The sequence below is a fragment of the Hemitrygon akajei genome, chromosome 14 (assembly GCF_048418815.1).
Source record: "Hemitrygon akajei chromosome 14, sHemAka1.3, whole genome shotgun sequence".
Classification (NCBI taxonomy): domain Eukaryota; kingdom Metazoa; phylum Chordata; class Chondrichthyes; order Myliobatiformes; family Dasyatidae; genus Hemitrygon; species Hemitrygon akajei.
The window spans coordinates 78,987,208-79,006,023 of NC_133137.1; the positions used below are offsets into that span (position 1 = coordinate 78,987,208).

At 44.3% G+C, this 18,816-nt stretch overlaps 1 protein-coding gene across 1 annotated transcript in view; it reads right to left on the bottom strand.

The window, feature by feature from the left end:
- The window catches only part of bend7 (BEN domain containing 7), a 74,610-nt gene that overhangs the window by 41,598 nt on the left and 14,196 nt on the right, over nt 1–18,816 (bottom strand). Inside the window, exons 2-3 of the mRNA XM_073065305.1 lie at nt 18,316–18,688; nt 10,947–11,021 (exon numbers count right to left, since the gene is read on the bottom strand). Of these exons, the coding sequence (XP_072921406.1) occupies nt 10,947–11,021; nt 18,316–18,688 (448 nt within the window). The remainder of the gene's footprint in view (nt 1–10,946; nt 11,022–18,315; nt 18,689–18,816) is intronic.

Sequence of the window (18,816 nt, forward strand, 5' to 3'; positions counted from 1 at the left end):
TCCGCCTTCAGAGCAGGCGACGAGGCAGCTCTAACAACAGCAAGGGCCAAACTGTCCCAAGCCATTAGAGGGGCAAAGCGTGCACACACTCAGCTAATCCACAGTTACTTCCAGGACAGCGGTGACACGCGGTGCATGTGGAAGGGCATCCAGGACATCACCAATTACAGGACAACATCACCTGACTGTGCAGGTGATGTCTCCCTCCTAGATGCGCTGAATAACTTCTACACCCATTTTGAGGCAGAAAATGATGTGGCGGCGAGGAAGTCCACCCCTCGTACAAATGACCAGGTGCTGTGTCTCACCATGGCCGATGTGAGAAGAACCCTGTGCAGGGTCAACCCACGGAAGGCTGCTGGACCAGACAACATCCCTGGTAGAGTGCTCAGAGGACGTGCAGACCAGCTAGCAGATGTTCTCACTGACATCTTCAACATCTCCCTGAGCAGCGCCACCGTCCAACGTGCTTCAAGGCCTCCACCATCGTCCCCGTGCTAAAGAAGTCTTCAGTGTCCTGCCTAAATGACTACCGTCCCGTTGCACTCATATCCATCATCATGAAGTGTTTCGAGAGGCTTGTCATGAGGCTGCCCCCCTCACTGGACCCCCTGCAGTTTGTGTACCATCCCAGCCGCTCAACAGATTGCCATCACCCTCCACCTGGCCCTAACCCACCTGGACAAAAAAGACACATACGTTTGGATGCTGTTCATAGACTTCAGTTCAGCATTCAACACAATCATCCCTCAGAAACTGATTGGAAAGCTGAGCCTACTGGGCCTGAACACCTCCCTCTGCAGCTGGATCCTAGACTTCCTGACTGGGAGACCTCAGTCAGCACGGATCGGGAGCAGCATCTCCAACACCATCACACTAAGCACAGGGGCCCCCCAGGGCTGTGTGCTCAGTCCACAGCTGTTCACTCTGCTGACCCACAACTGTGCTGCAACACACAGCTCAAACCACATCATCAAGTTCACCGATGACACAACCGTGGTGGGTCTCATCAGCAAAGGACAAGTCAGCTTACAGAGAGGAGGTGCAGCGGCTAACGGACTGGTGCAGAGCCAACAACCTGTCTCTGAATGTGAACAAAACAAAAGAGATGGTCGTTGACTTCAGGAGGGCACGGAGCAACCACTCCCCGCTGAACATCGACGGCTCCTCGGTAGAGATCGTTAAGAGCATCAAAGTTCTTGGTGTTCACCTGACGGAGAATCTCACCTGGTCCCTCAACACCAGCTCCATAGCAAAGAAAGCACAGTAGCGTCTCTACTTTCTGCGAAGACTGAGGGAAGTCCATCTCCCATCCTCATCACATTCTACAGGGGTTGTATTGAGAGCATCCTGAGCAGCTGCATCACTGCCTGGTTCGGAAATTGCACCATCTCGGATCGCAAGACCTTGCAGTGGATAGTGAGGTCAGCTGAGAAGATCATCAGGGTCTATCTTCCCGCCATCACGGACATTTACACTACACGCTGCATCAGCAAAGGAAACAGCATTATGAAGGACCCCATGCACCCGTCATACAATCTCTTCTCCCTCCTGCCATCTGGGAAAAGGCTCCGAAGCATTCGTGCTCTCACAACCAGACTATGTAACAGTTTCTTCCCCCAAGCTATCAGACTCCTCAATACCCAGAGCCTGGACTGACACCTTGCCCTATTGTCCTGTTTATTGTAATGCCTGCACTGTTTTGTGCACTTTACACAGTCCTGTGTAGGTCTGTAGTCTAGTGTAGCTTTCTTAGTGTTGTTTTAAAAAAAATGTACTCTAGTCTAGTTTTTGTACTGTGTCATGTAACACCATGATCCTGAAAAATGTTGTCTCATTTTTACTATGTACTGTACCAGCAGTTATGGTCAAAATGACAATAGAAGTGACTTGACTTGACATATAATTCTTTATTCTTTTTAATTGTTGACTTTTTTTTGCATGTCCCACCCTGACCAATGCACCAAAGCAAATCTCTAATGCTTATAAATATGTATGGTAAATAAAGATGATCTTTGATGATGATTCCTTCATTGTGCACAATATGGCTGATTGTAACAACTAAGGCAAGAGACAGGATAAGTCTGCTCCACAATTGAAAGTGATCTAGTTTGCTTTTCTATCCTGCTATGGGAGGAAAGGAAGGAGGGAAAAACACTTTTTAAAAAGTTCTAAGTAAATTTATTATCAAAGTACATATATGACACCATATACAATCCTAAGATTCAATTTCTTGTGGGCATACAGAGTAAATTCAATAAACACAATAGAATCAATAAAAGACCACACCCAACTGGAAGGACAAACAACCAATATGCAAAAGACAACAAGCTGCAAAAACAAGAGAAGAAAATAATAATAATAATAATAAATATCAAGCACATGAAGAGTCTTTGAAAGCGAGTCCATTGGTTGTGGGAACAGTTCAACAATGAGGTGATTGAAGTTATCTACGTTGGTTCAGAAGCCTGATGGTTGTAGAGTAATAACTGCTCCTCTACCGGGTGGTATAGGACCCAAGGGTCCTATGCATCCTGCCCATTGGCAGCAGCAAGAAGAGAGCATGAGCTAGATGGTGGGGGCGTCCCTGATGATGGACAATATGGCAGCACTCCTTGTTAAACTGCTCAGTGGTGGGGAAGGCTTTTTCCATGATGGACTGGGCTGTATCCACCACCACCAAATAAAATAAAAATAAATAAATAAATAATAAAGCGATGATTATTCAGACGAAGAGTCCTTGAAAGTGAGCCCATAAGTTGTGGGAACATTTCAGTGATGGGGCATGTGAAGTTATCCCCTTTGGTTCAACAGCCTGATGGTTGATGAGTAATAACTGTTCCTGAACCTGGTGGTGTGGGTCCTGAGGCTCCTGTACCTTCTCCCTGATGGCAGCAGTGAGAAAATAGCATGTTCTGGATGGCAGATGTCCCTGATGATGGATGCCTATTCCCTGCGACAACGCTCAGTAGTGGAGAGGGCTTTACCTGTGATGGACTGTGTTGTATCCACTACTTGCTGTAGCATTTTCCGTTCAAGGGTATTGGTATTTCCATATTGGGCTGCGATGATGATGGTAATTGAGTTAGGTTATCATGCTCTTCTTAGACACAGGTATAAGCAAAGCATGCTTGAACCAAGTGGGTAACTTAGACCACCAAAGCAACAGGTTAAAGATCTCAGTGAACACTCCAGCCAGTTGATCAGCACAGGATTTAAGTACTTGGCAGGTATCCCATCTGGACCCGATGCTTTTCCTGGGTTCGCCCTCCTGAAGGCTGCTCGCACATTGGCCTCAGAAACCGAAATCACAGGTTCATCAGGGTGTGTGGGAGTCTGTGATGGTTTCTCCGTGTTTTGACAGTCAATGCAAGCATAGAAGGCATTGAAGACAAATAACAATGCGTTACAACAGTGATGTGCAGAAGAGCATTTCTGAACGCACAAGATGTCGAACCTTGAAGTGGCTAGGCCACGGCAGCACAAGACCATGAACATATACTCAGTGCTTCTTTAGATACAGGAACTGAATTGACTTTATTTCTTATATCCTTCACATACATGAGGAGTAAAAATATTTACGTTATGTTTCCGTCTAAATGTGCAATCATAGTAATTTATAATAATTTGTAATAAATATGACAGTCAATGTAACACAGAAATACACTCAAATCAGTGTGAGTTAATCAGTCTGATGGCCTGGTGGAAGAAGCTGTCCTGGAGCCTGTTGATCCTGGCTTTTATGCTGCAGTACCGTTTCTGGGATGGTAGCAGCTGGAATAGTTTGTGGTTGGGGTGACTCAGGTCCCCAATGATCCTTCGGGCCCTTTTCTCACACCTGTCTTTGTAAATGCCCTGAACCACGGGAAGCTCACATCTACAGATGCGTTGGGCGTCCGCACCACTCTCTGCAGAATCCTGCGATCAAAGCAGTCCTGCAGCATGGAAGCCGATTGGTTGGACCAACAGTGTACAATTTTAACTATGGCCGCCTCCTGTTTCAGTTTCTGCCTGTACGTCCAAAAGCTGGGCAAAGGAGAGCTTTGTAAGCTTTGCGGAAGGGAGTGTAGCAGTGGTCAAATGTCTTATCTCCACGAGTGCTCACCTGGATGTGCTGGCAAAAATTCAGAGAGACTTCTGTCAGCTATGCTCGATTAAAGTCACTGGTGACGATGAAGGCAGCCTCTGGGTGTACAGTCTCCACCATGTTAATGGCCTCATACAGTTCCAAGAGAGCCAGGTCAGTATCAGCCTGCAGCGGAATGTACACCACTGTGATGATAACAGCCGTGAACTCCCTAGGCAGCCAGTAGGGTCTGCAGAGCAGCGCCAGGTATTCCAGGTCTGGGGAACAAAAGGATTTGAGTGCATGCACATTCTGGGGGTCGCACCAAGCATTGCTGACCATGAAGCATATCCCTCCTCCTTTACTCTTCCCAGAGAGGTTTTTTAACCTGTCTGTCCAGAACAGGGAGAACCCAGAGGGCTCGATGGCATGATCCGGTATCTCCTCCGTCAGCCAGGTCTCCACGAAGCACAAAATGTTGCATTCCTTTGTCTCCCACTGATAGGAGATTCTGGCTGTCAGCTCGCACAGCTTGTTGTCCAGGGACTGAACGTTAGCCAGGAGTATGCTGGGGAGCGGCGGCCGATTAGCACGCTGTCTCAGCCTCATCAGGACGCCGGACCTTCTCCCTCACCACCAGTGCTTCTTTCGAGGTGGTGGCGGTGTAAGAGATGAGTGTCCCATGGATCACACATGCAGGGGATCCCAGTGTAGGAAAGGTGGCACACAGAGGGTAAATGCCGTCTTTCCGATGTTCAGTAGGGTCAGTCTATTGTATCTGATGTGACTATTAGCTATTTGAGCAGAAAATGCTAAGAAAATTGTAGAAATTAGTAGTATACTGTAGATTTGGAACGGAGTGTGCAACATGGCCTCCATACGCGGTGCCATCTTTGAAAACTGAGTGGGTAATGAAACCTAATAAAGTGGTTACTGAACGTAATGTGGTGAATAAAATTAATCCCTACGCTGTCTGTAAAAAATTGTAAATGTGCAGGATCCGACGTGTGGATTAGGGCATCACTGAGGAAGGTTTGAGGGAAGATAAACAAAATTTGTGTAAATAAATTGATGTGTGACCTACTGCAGCCAAGTGGAGAATGTCTACAAGGGAATTTTATTTTACCCCAAGCATCTTGATAGATTAGATAGGGAAATGTCAATTCTCCTGATCTGCAACATGGATCATTAATTTAATATTGCCACAGTGAATGCAGTAATGGTGCAGGTTAAATTTATTTATGTGGAGGTTACAGGGGCATGAAACATCTTGCTACGGACAGTGCTATTGCAGTATTTTTTGGTGATTAATGGATATATATGGAGCAGCTGGCAAAAATGGGATATGCTGATGCAGCAGCCTGTGAAATTAGATCTGAGATGTCCGAATAAAGAGACATTATAATGTTCCAAAAGGCACGTTATGTGCTGTTTCACTACACTTTGCTTTTACTTACAATAAGATGAAGTTGTGATCACTGAAATACAGTATTGGCTTTAGTCAGAATATTCTGGGTTACACACACACACACACACACAGCATATTGCAGGAATGCAGGTCAGATAGCATCTATGGAAGGGAATACACACTCAATGTTTTGGGCCAAGACCCTTCATCATAATTGGACAGGAAGTGGGCAAAGGTCAAAATAAGATGGGGAAGGGGGAGGAATACAACTAGCAGATGATAGGTGAGACCAGGTGAGGGGGAAGATAGGTGGGGGGAGGGAGGGAGAATGGAGTAAGAAGCTGGGAGGTGATGGGTGGAAGAGGTAAAGGACTGAAGAAAGAGGAATCTGTTAGGAAAGGAGAGTGGACCATGGAAGAAAGAAAGATGGGCACCAGAGGAAGATAATGGGCAGGTGAGAAGAAGAGAAGTGGTGAGAGGGGAACCAGAATGAAGAATGGAAAGATAGAGAATAGGGAGGGGAGAGAAATGACCAGAAGTTAGAGAAATCAATGTTCATGCCACCAGGTTGGAGGCTACCCAAATGGAATACAAGGTGTTGATCCTCCAACCCAACTATTTATTCCTCTCCATAGATGCTGCTTGACTTGCTGAGTGCCTCCAGCATTTTGTGTGTGTTGCTCAAGATTTCCAATATCTCCCGAAGCTCTAGTGTTTATGATGGGGTTAAACGTCTTCCAGAAACCCAAGCCAACACCCTGAGTATTACTACTTGAGTACAGTGCTGAGACTCCACCTGCCCAGTGAATTAAGTGCTTTACTTTCTTGAATGTGCCTTTCCTCTGTCCTGATCCAATTCCTCTGTCACTAAACTACTCATGAAAAGTATTCAGTTTTTCATCCTACAGTCATTAGTTGTAATTTCCAAATACAGTAGATTCCAGTTAACTGGGACACTTTAGAACCAATGCATTTTGGCCCCTTTAAGCAACTGCCCCAATTAGCTGAAGTTTCTGGGAAATACTGAAAAAGGTATTAAAAATATAAGCCACCAATTAACTGAGTAAAAATAAAGTATTTAAATGAAATACAGAAAAAATTAAGCTTACAAATACTACTACAGTATTCTAAAACTGTGTATTTGTTCTTCATAGTTATCAATGGAGGAATTCACCCAGTGTACACTGCCATATTCTTTTGATTGACTGCAAATTAACAAAATCAATGCAGGCACCTAGTGCAGATAACAAGTGCCTTTATACAATGCTCTTGACGATTGCATCCTCCAAATCTTCATTTTCGTTGTAACATTCAAGATGATTGTCAATACCTTCAAATTCTTCATAGTTCCTAAATTGAAGTAGTGAAATTATTTCATTTTCACTCCCTTTCGTCTCTGGCATCTCTGAGCCTGAATGCTTGAAACCACAGTGAGAAAACAGTTCTGAATCGTCTTACTGCTTATTTCTCGCCAACTGTCAGTGACAAAATTCACTACTTTTTGAACAAAAACACACACAAATTACACTATTTAAAATCTGTTCACTCTAAACACGGTGTGGTGTCTAACAGCCACATAGAAACATAGAAAACCTACAGCACAATACAGACCCTTTGGCCCACAAAGTTATGCCGAACATGTCTCTACCTCAGAAATTATGAGGCTTACCTATAGCCCTCTATTTTACTAAGCTCCAAGTACCTATCTAAAAGCCTCTTAAAAGACCCTATCGTATCCGCCTCCACCACAGTTGCCGGCAGCCCATTCCACATACGCACCACTCTCTGAGTAAAAAACTTACCCCTAACAACTTCTCTGCACCTACTCCCCAGCACCTTAAACCTGTGTCCTCTTGTGGTAACCATTTCAGCCCTGGGAAAAAGCCTCTGACTATCCACATGATCAATACCTCTCATCATCTTATACACCTCTATCAGGTCACCTCTCATTCTCCTTCGCTCCAAGGAGAAAAAAGCCGAGTTCACTCAACCTATTCTCATAAGGCATGCTCCCCAGTCCAGGCAACATCCTTGTAAATCTCCTCTGCACTCTTTCTATGGCTTCCACATCCTTCCTGTAGTGAGGTGACCAGAACTGAGCACAGTACTCCAAGTAGGGTCTGACCAGGGTCCTATATAGCTGCACATGATGTGCACTCCACTGTATATTCAAGATTTTACATTGTTTTGTTTTATAAACCTTGAAAAAAGTACTGTGTACAGTTTTGGTCACTCTGTTATGAGATAGACGTGGTTACACTGGAAAGAGTGCAATAAAGATGTTGTCAGGGCTAGAAAATCAGCGTTACAGGGAGAGGTTGTCCAGGCAAGGCCTTGATTCCTTGGAATGAAGGACACCAAAGGGTGACCTTAGGTCTGTATCCTTGCTTTACTGCTCTGCAACTGTATAACCACTTCACAGTTTCCAAAAAAAAAGGACATGACAAAAGATTATTCCAACATACTCTTACCCAGCTTCCCTTGTTCAACTCTCTGCAAGCAGAATATATAAAACTCCCTGGTCCCTCCTCTTTACTGTAGGTCCATTCAGCCTTCACCCATTCTGCTGATATACAGCAGCTTCTGGTCTTCCAGGCCACAGCCCTCTATGACTCTGTGAACTCCAGCCCCACAAACCTTGCAGACTACGTAATCCTGGCATCTTGAACATCCCCAAATCAGCTCCCCATAGGACTATCTTATCCTCAGAATTCTCCACACCATCATAGAGCACTGCAGCACAGAGACAGGCCATCTAGCCTGTGCCAAACTGTTATTCTGCCAAGTCCCATCGATCTGCACCAGGATCATAGCCCTCCATACCCCTCCCATCCATGTACCTTTCCAAATTTCTCTTAAAATACTTAAAACAAACCCACATCCACCACTTGCACTGCCAGTTCGTTCCACTCTCTCACCACCCTCCAGGTGAAGAGCTTTCCCCCATGCTCCCCTTGAATATTTCACTTTTCGCCCTTAACCCGTGACCTCCAGTTGCAGTCTCATCCAAGCTCAGTGGAAAAAGCCTGGTTGCATTTACCTTATCTTCATCCCTGATAATTTTATATATCTCTATCAAATCTCCCCTCATTTTCCTACACTCCAAGGAATAAAGTTCCAACCTAAACAACCTTTCCTAACAATTCAGATCCTCAAATCTCGGCAAAGTCCTTGTGAATGCTGCTTATCTGATGCTCTGGAGCCTGTAATGGTGCTGCAAGCAAGTTTTTCCATCGCATCTGTGCACGCATGGACTTCTGCAGACGACAATAAACTCAACTTTGAGTTTGACTATGAAGAACAAACACTGGAAGTACTTATATTCATACATCTTCGAACAATTGGGTTAAAAGGGAAATCATTTCCATTAAGTACTCTAACTTATCTAAATGTAAATTCTCATAGCTGCTCATGTCATATGCTTCATATGATCTGCAGATTACGACCATGGCATAATTCTCAATAAAATCTTCATTAAAAGGAAAAGAAAATTATTGGTATCATATTTTTTCCAAAATATTTCAAATTTTAAAGCTTTTTAAAAAATCGAAGTACATATATATCACTATATACTTGATGGCCACTTTATTAGGTACACCTGCTCGTTCATGCAAATATCTAATAAGTTAATCATGTGGAAGCAACTCAATGCATAAATGCATGCCAGCATCCAAGAGATTCAGTTGCTGTTCAGACCAAACATTAGATTGGGGAAGAAATGTGATCTAAGTGACTTCGACCGTGGAATGATTGTTGGTGCCAAACAGAGTGATTTGAGTACATCAGAAACTGCTGATCTCCTGGCATATTCATGCACAACAGTCTCCAGAGTTTACAGAGAATGGTAAGAAAAACTTAAAAAAAAAACATTCAGTCAGTGTTCTGTGAGTGAAAATGTCTTCTCAATGAGAAAGATCAGAGGAGAACGGCTAGGCTGGTTCAAGCTAACAGGAAGGTGACAGTAACTCAAATAACTATGTACTACAACAGTGGTGTGCAGAAGAGCATCCCTGAAAGCATAATATGCCAAACCTAGAAGTGGATGGGCTACAGACGACAGCAAGTTCCACTCCTGCACCTAATAAAGAGACTGCGGGTTGTATATTACCTTGAGCTTATTTTCTTGCAGGGATTTGCAGAAAAAAAAAGAAATACAGTAGAAACTACAAAAGACATACAATAGAAGACTGACAAATGATGAAAGATTGATACTGTTACAAATGGCTGAACAGGCAGACAATCAGAGTTTTACTCTCTGTGGGGAGTTAGCATGCTCCTTACACAGGGCTTCTGTCTGCTCCTGATCTGTGGATCCCAGGTTCAAAGCTCAAAGTAAATTTATTATGAAAGTACGTATATGTCATCATATATTACCATGAGATCCATGTTCGTGTGGGCATTCATAGTAGAACAAAGAAATACAATAGAATCAATGAAAGAAGTTCAAAGACTGACAAACAATCAACGTGCAAAAGACAACAAACTGTGCAAATACAAATAACAATAACAATAAATAACTATTAATCAGCTTTACACTGGACATTCATAGCTGAGGAATTTTAATTAACCCTCCTCTGTCATTCTCCTGACAAACATCAACTCTTTACTGAACACTGTGCTTGAATCAACTTTCCTCCTGTTCATTTACTCCGGTGTCACCAATGCAAGGGGCCAAGAGGTTTAGCAGGATCAACTAATCCATGAGCTTTTCAAAGACTGGTCAACATGGAACATCCTGCAGCTAGTAGCCTGGTTAGTCAGTTATGGACAAATGTCACGTTATCTGCTACTTGCTACAAAGCAACACACACACAAAATGCTGGAGGAACTCAGGAGACATGTATTGCTCAAGATTTTCAGCATCTGCAATAGCTCTTGCTATAAAGCAGTCTCACTTTAGTGCATGCACCCACTAGCAGAGACACATAATAAATCGATTTCCCCCACATTTATCCCATGTTCAAAAGTTCAAAGTAAATTATCGAAGTACATTTATGTCAGCATATACAACCCTGAGGTTCATTTTCTTGTGGGCAACTCAATAAATCTACAGAATAATAACCAAAGCAGAATCAATGAAAGACCACACAACTTGGGCACTCGACCAGAGTGCAGAAGACAACAATCTGCGCAAACACCAAAAGAGTAATAATAATAAATAACTAAGCAGTAAGTATTAAGAACATGAGATGAAGAGTCCTTGAAAGTTAGTCCATTGAAAGTGAGTCTACGTGATATTTTCTTTAGAAACAGTTACTTTCTAAAACAAAGATCACCCTCACATCTAACCTCAGAGAAGTTTGTCTGAAGCTTCGTTTTTACAACAAAACTCAATTTCTTCTTTGATTAATATTTTAAGTTTGGAACTGATACGATTTCTCTAGCTTTCTTGTGTCTTACATCTCTAAAGCTGTCTTATATCAATGTACTCTATATTTTATAGATATTTTTACCTGTGCAAGGAATGCATACCTGTAACATACAGAGAATCCTGTGGCTTTCCTACGTGTTCACTACTGCTGTCGGAACAGTTATCATCTGGACAATCTGAAACAAAATATTCAGATTAGTACATATTTATTGTCTCAGTATCAGTAACTTTCCTTAATCAGTGGTCTTGAAAAGGAAATTAGAAATTACACCTCCGACAAGTTAGAGAACTACCAGGCAATATGGTAGCACAATGCCTTATAGCACCAGTGATCAGTAATTCAATTCTTGTTGCTCTCTGTAAGGAGTTTGTATGTGCTCCCTACCACTGTTTGGGTTTCCTTCTACATTCCAAACCTGTGTAGGTTAAGGTTAGTAGGTTGTGGGCAAAAGCATGGTGAGACTTGCAGGCTGCCCCCCAGCACCTCCTCAGACTGTGCTGGTCTTTGATGCAAACGGTACATTTCACTGTATGTTTTGATGTACACGTGACAAATAAAGCCACAACTTATCTTTATCTTTAGAAAATACTAATTATACTTTGTCACAAGCCAGCCACTCAGTCTACTTTCCACTTGCAAAATACAATTTCTTAAATGGGATATTAACAAAAGTGTAGAACACTGATCCAAAAACACAATCAACCATACTTCCACAGGGGTTCCCAACCTTTATTATGCCACAGACCAATACCATTAAGCTAGGGTCCACAGACCCAAGGCTGGGAACCCCTGCAAGTCCACAACATTGTTTCTCCCTCCATGCTCATAATCCGAATAACTCAAATCTTCTCACTTTTTTGTCTTGTCCTTTTTTTTTATTCACTCAGGGGATGTGAGTTGAACAGACTGAGCCAACACTTAATCAACCCCTCCCCATCTCTCGTTGCTCTTGAGATGGTGATGGTCAGCTGCCTTCTGATCCGCTGCAGTGGGTACACTCACAGTGCTGCTAGTGAGTGTACTCCAGGACTTTGACCCAGTGATAGTGAAGGAACGACGATATATTTCCAAGTCAGGATGGTGTGTGGTTTGGAGGGCAGCTTCCCCCCGTCCCCCAAGCTTTTAAAAAATTTATTTAGAGGTTCAACGTGGAGCAGGCCTTCTGGCCCACTGAGCCTGTTGCCCAGCAACCCACCAATTTAACCCAAGCCTGATCACAGGACAATTCGCAATCAGCAATTAACCTACTAATCGGTACGTCTTTGGACTGCGGGAGGAAACCGGAGCACCTGGAGGAAACTCACACATTCCACAGAGGAGGTTGTACAGTGACTCCTTACAGAGGATGCCGGGATTGAACTCTGATGCCTTGAGCTGTAATAGCGTCGTGCTAACCACTACTGTACCGTGACGCCCTTTCTGCTGCCCTTGTCCGTCCAGCTCGTGGAGGTGGTGGGTTTGGAAGATGCTTTCTGAGGAGATAGTGCGGTTTGTTGACCGTACATATTGCTGCTACTGTGCAGAGATGGTAGAGTGAGTGAATGGGGGGGGGGTCTATCAAGCATGCTGTTATATCCTAGAACATTACATATCAAATATGGAACAGTACAACACAGTGTGTTGGTGATGGAATGAGTGAATGGCTATGAATGGGGGGGGGCAGGGGGGGGTCTATCAACCATGCTGCTGTATCTTGTATGGTATCGAGCTTCAAGCCTTCACTCATCTAGGCAAGTGGACAGTGTTCCATCACATTCCTGAACTGAGCCCTGTACATGGTGGCAAACTTTGGGTAGTTAGGAGGTGAGTTACTCTCCACAGGGTTCCCAGTGTCTAACCTGCTCCCATAGCCGGGCTCACGATCAGAGTAAATGAGTTTCTTTCAATCCTGAATTGTATATGCACTTTTCACTAAATTTCCAACTTAGCTTTTATTTTGTCTTCAAAGAAATCAGGTAATAATTTTGAAATTATATATGTGAAGATTGGTTGGATTTGTCTTTTTTTGAATTATTTCATAAGATTTGCTCAATGACACTGAGATGAGTGTGGCATTTACAAGGCTGGAGCTAAAAGGAGATGTGAGGGGCAAGTTTTTTTTTACACAGAGTGGTGGGTGCTAGAATGCACTGTCTGGGGTGGTGGTAGAGGCAGAAACATTAGGGACTTTTAAGAGATGCTTAGGCATATGAGTGTGAGGGAAATGTGTAGGCAGATGAAATTAGTTTAGTTGGCAATTTGATTACTAATTTAACTGGCTTGTATAATATTGTGGGCCAAAGGGCCTGTCCATGTGCGGTACTGTTCTATGTTCTATATTCCATCCACTTTGATCACTGTCTGGGTGAAATACCATCCTGAACTCTCTATCTTCTGTCTGTGCATTCATGGGCCAGAGTAAATAGGAATGTTACACTTTCTCCATGGAGATTCTGAGAACATCTTTGAAGTTCAGATTACTATCTAAATGGAGTCAAGTTAGGAAAAGGGGAAGTACACGAGATCTAGGTGTTCTTGTACATCAGTCAATGAAAGCAAGCATGCAGGTACAGCAGGCAGTGAAGAAAGCTAATGGCATGCTGGCCTTTATAACAAGAGGAATTGAGTATAGGAGTAAAGAGGTCCTTCTGCAGCTATACAGGGCCCTGGTGAGACCCCACCTGGAGTATTGTGTGCAGTTTTGGTCTCCAAATTTGAGGAAGGACATTCTTGCTATTGAGGGAGTGCAGCGTAGGTTCACAAGGTTAATTCCCGGAATGGCGGGACTGTCATATGTTGAAAGATTGGAGTGACTGGGCTTGTATACACTGGAATTTAGAAGGATGAGAGGGGATCTGATTGAAACATTAGGGGATTATTAAGGACCATTATTAAGGGATTGGACACGCTGGAGGCAGGAAGCATGTTCCCGCTGATGGGTGAGTCCAGAACTAGAGGCCACAGTTTAAGAATAAGGGGTAGGCCATTTAGAACAGAGATGCAGAAAAACTTTTTCACCCAGAGAGTGGTGGATATGTGGAATGCTCTGCCCCAGAAGGCAGTGGAGGCCAAGTCTCTGGATGCATTCAAGAGAGAGTTAGATAGAGCTCTTATAGATAGCGGGGTCAAGGGATATGGGGAGAGGGCAGGAACGGGGTACTGACTGTGTATGATCAGCCATGATCACAGTGAATGGTGGTGCTGGCTAGAAGGGCCGAATGGCCTACTCCTGCACCTACTGTCTATTGTTTTTTTCTCTGATTCACCTGGTTCACCTAGCTGCAACACAGCTCAAAATGCAGTAATTGTATCGGGAATTTCAAATGTGCAATTGACATGGTCCAGAGTTAAGACCACAGACAGTTGTTGTTCCCAGATTTGGGCTGCTTATCTAAGAAAGGATGTGCTGGCATTGGAAAGGTTCCAGAGAAGGTTCACAAGAATGATCCCAGGAATGAAAGGGTTAATGTATGAGGAACGTTTGATAGCTCCAGGCCTGTACTCATTGGAGTTTAGAAGAAAGAGAAGAGCTATCATTGAAATCTATGGAATACTGAAAGCCCAGATAGAGTGGATGTGGAGAGAATGTTTCCTATAGTGGGCACGTCTAGGTCCCAAGGGCACAGCCTCAGAACAGAATGTTTCCTTAGAACAGAGATGAGGAGGAATTTCTTCAGCCACCGGGTGGTGAATCTGTGGAATTCATTACCACACACCACTGTGGAGGCCAAGTCAATGGGGATATTTCAAGAGGAACTTGATAGGTTCTTGATTAAAATTATGGGGAGAAGGCAGGAGAATGGGGTTGACAGGAATAATAAATCAGCAATGATAGAATTGTGGAGCCAACTGGATGGGCTGAATGGACTAATTCTGTTCCCATGTCTTATGGTCTTAAGAGTCGTAGAAACATAGAGTAACAGATTTAAGATTCAAATTTATCTGTCACATATACATTGAAACATACAATGAAATGCATCAAGCAACACACACAAAATGCTGGTGGAACGCAGCAGGCCAGGCAACATCTATAGGAAGAAGTATAGCTGCCTGGCCTGCTGCATTCCACCAGCATTTTGTGTGTGTTACTTGAATTTCCAGCATTTGCAGATTTCCTTGTGTTTGCGAATGAAATGCATCATTTGCGATAACAACCAACATGACCCTAAGGATGTGCTGGGGACTGCCCATAAGTGTTGTCACAAATTCTGGCGCCAACATAACTTGCCTACAAAGCTCGGCAGAACAACAAAGAACACAGCAACAGTGATACAAGCTGCATTCCTCCCTCCCGCCCACCCATGCAGATACACAATCCTCCAACCCCAATCGCCTCCAGTTCTCAGCAACACAGCACAGATAGGCTCTTTGGCCTAGTGAACCCATGACAACCATGTTGCCCATCCATAGTCGGCCCATATCCCTCTATTCCTGCCTGTCTGTGTACCTATCCAAGTGCTTCTTAAATGGCCTCAACCATACCCTCTGACAGTTCATTACATATATTCCATATTTTCACCTTCCTACGCATGAAAAAAATTGCTCCTCAAGTTTTCTTTGAGTCTTTCCCCTCTCATCCTAAACCTATACACCCTACTCTTGGACTCCCCTACCTTGGGGAAAAAACTGTTACCACCCACTTAATTTTAAACACATTTGTCTAGGTCTCCCATTCTCCTACATTGGAAGGAATAAGATCAGGCCTGGCCAACCTCTCTCTAAGAGTAACTATGAACCTCGTTGTTGATGGGGAGAAGGTGTTATGCTGACATTGTGGATTTAGTGAGCATGATAGCGTAGCATTAGTTGCATTGGTTTACAGAGCCAGGTGTAAGATTGGAGTTTGATTCCAGCCGCTGTAAGGAGTTTGTACGTTCTCCACATAACTAGAATCAGAATCAGGTTTAATATCGTGAAATTTGTTGATATGCAGCAGCAGTATAATGCAATACAACATAATAAAAACTAAATTATAAAATATACATACATATTTAAAATAGTTAAACAAGAAGTGCAAAAAGAGAATTAAAATGAGGTAGTGTTCATGGGTTCAACGTCCATTCAGAGCTCTGATGGCAGAAGGGAAGAAGCTACTCCTGAAATGCTGAGTGTGTGTCTTCAGGCTCCTGTATCTCCTTCTTGATGGTAGCAATGAGAAGAGGGTACAACCTGGATTCTGGGAGGCTAGTACCCATGATGGAGCTGAGCTTACAACTTTCTGCAGCTTATTAGACAGTGACGCAGCCAGTTAGAATGCTCTCCACGGCACATCTATAGAAATTTGCAAGTGTCTCTGGTGACATACAAGTCTCTTCAAACTCCTAACGAACTCTAGCTGCCGTCATGACTTCTTTGTAACTGCATCAATATATTGAGCCCAGAATAGATCCTCGGGGATGTTGACACCTAGGAACTTGAAACTGCTCACCCTTTGCACTTCTGATCCCTCGATGAGGACTGACATGCGTTCCCTCATCTTACCACGTGGTTTTCCTCTGGGTGCTCTGGTTTCCTCCCGCAATCCAAAGACATAGGGGTTAGGGTTAGTGAGTTGTGGGCACGTAATGTTGGTGCCAGAGCATGGTGACACTTGCGGGCTCCATGGCACAATCTTTGCTGTTTTGATTTGATGCCAAATGATGCATTTCACTGTATGTTTCGATGTACACGTGACAAATAAAGCTAATCTCTTTAATAGAGGCAGAGGTGAGTACGTCTCAATCAGAGTTGGTGGGTGCCAACTTGGCTTTTAGTTTCGAAGAGATGACAGATGAGTGATGAACCCATCTGGGGTGACACGGTCGTGTAGTGGTTAGCACACACTTTACAGTACAGTATAGGCAACCCAAGTTCAGTTCCTGCTGCTGTCTGTAAGGAGTTTGTACGTTCTCCCTGTGACCATGTGGGTTTTATCTGAGTGCTCCAGTTTCCTCCCACAGTCCAAAGACGTACTGGCTAGTAGGTTAATTGGTCATTGTAAAACGTCCTGTGATTAGGCCAGGGTTAAATTGGAGGTTGCTGGGTGACATGGCTTGAAAGGCCTATTCTGTGCTGTATCTCAATAAATAAATAATTTTCAAAGCCAAGTGAACCCTGATCTGTATATCCAAGAGACAGCAGATGCCAGAAAATGAAGCAAAAAGTGCTGGAGAAGCTCAGCTGGTTGGGCAGCATCTGTGGGGACAAAAGGGTGGTAAACATTGCAGTCCTGACCTGAAACATTAATTGTTTCTTTTTCACAGATGCTGCCTGACTGTGGGGAGACTTTGGTAGCAAGAACAGATGGTACCAGATCAGTTATGCACTGCTGCTGACATTTCAATGCAGCGGAAACTGAACAAAGTTCAAAGTAAATTTATTATCAAAGTACATATATACTACCCTGAGATTCATTTTCTTGTGGGCATTCACAGTAGATAATTGGGAAATATAATAGAATTAATGAAAAACTACACAGAAACAAAGACTGACAAACAGTGTGAATACAAAAAGCAAATAATAACAACAACAAATAAGTAATAAATAATATTGAGAACATGAGTTGTTGAATCCATAAAGCGAGTCCATAGGTTGTGGAATCAGTTCAGTGTTGAGGTGAGTGAATTTATCCAACAAGCAGTGTATGAAATCAGTGGATAATTAAATAATCACCGAGGCAAACAAACTTTAAACCGGACATTATAAATCTTAAGAGCAACTATTTTCCTCACCAACATACAAGCTGCAAGGCAAAACACATCCCTAAAGATCCACCATCTGATTGGTTTAAAAACTCTTCTAAGTAATATCAGATTCAAGTTTTTTTTCAAAATTGGTTGCATTTTCTATTCAGAAAGTCCAAAAAGTGACATCTGATCTTTTGAAATGAACTGAAGAACACCTTCAGAAGCTCCTCCTCAGGCACCAACCCTAAGGGTCTCCTCAATTCCCTCTCTCATACTGAGCTCTCGCTTGGACTCTCACATCACCTCCTTCAGACATCTTCATTCTCCTAAGGAACCTCCAGTGCACACCTCTCATCAGGAACTCCACAGACCCTCTCCTTCTAACCACCTGCAAGCCAAGTCTTTCCCAGTCTCCTCACTGCTCCTCTACTCCACATTTTCTGTCTGTATCCCCATTTCGGATCTCCTCCGACGCCCTCCCTACTCTGGCCCTCTCAGTTAGTCCCTCCCTCCACCCCCTTCCTCAGTCCCTTTCCTTCAGCCCAACTCTCCCTGGTCTCTCTCTTCCTCCCCCCATTTCCCTCACTCTCTTATCATACCCCTTCGCCATTCCTCCTTCACCCTCCCCTCTATTCTCCTCCTCCATCCACTCTATCACACCTCTCCTTCCTACCCCTCTCTGCCACACACTCCCTCCTCCTCTAGTCCCTCTATCCTTCCCTCTCACTCTCACACTTACTCACTCCGCCTCACGCCCTCTCCTTCCTTTCTATCCCTCATCCTCCTCCTCTTTTCCTTCCTTCCCTCCCACTCACCCTCACTCACCTTCGGCCACTCTCTTGAAGCTCTGGGATTTTCGGCTTCTTCTCCTTTCGGTTGCCTCCATGGGTGCCCCGTTCCCGGGACGGCGGGCAGGTAGCCGGGTCGGGGGCCGAGTCCGGGACTCGGGCCGCTGGAGGGAGACGCCGGCTTCAAACCGCGCCCGGGGCCCGGGGGACGGCCGAGGGACTGCGGCGCCACCTGCGGGGAAGGAGCGGCGGCCGGCCCTCGTCAGGCGGAGCTCCGCCAGGGGGACGCTGCGCCCACGTAGCTCCGTTAGGGGGCCGCTGCACACGCGGGGATCTAAGGGGGTGGGGTGGGTACACAGTTCCCATGGAGTTTCACCGGGGAAACACCACCCAGGAGCTCCGCCAGGGGGCTACTTCAACCGCGGGAGCTGCATCGGACACTACACTTAACGGAGTTTCAGCAGGAAAACGTCTTCCCAGAGCTCCGTCAGGGGGACGCTGCATTAGCAAGCCGCAGCTCCCATGGAGTTTCACGGAG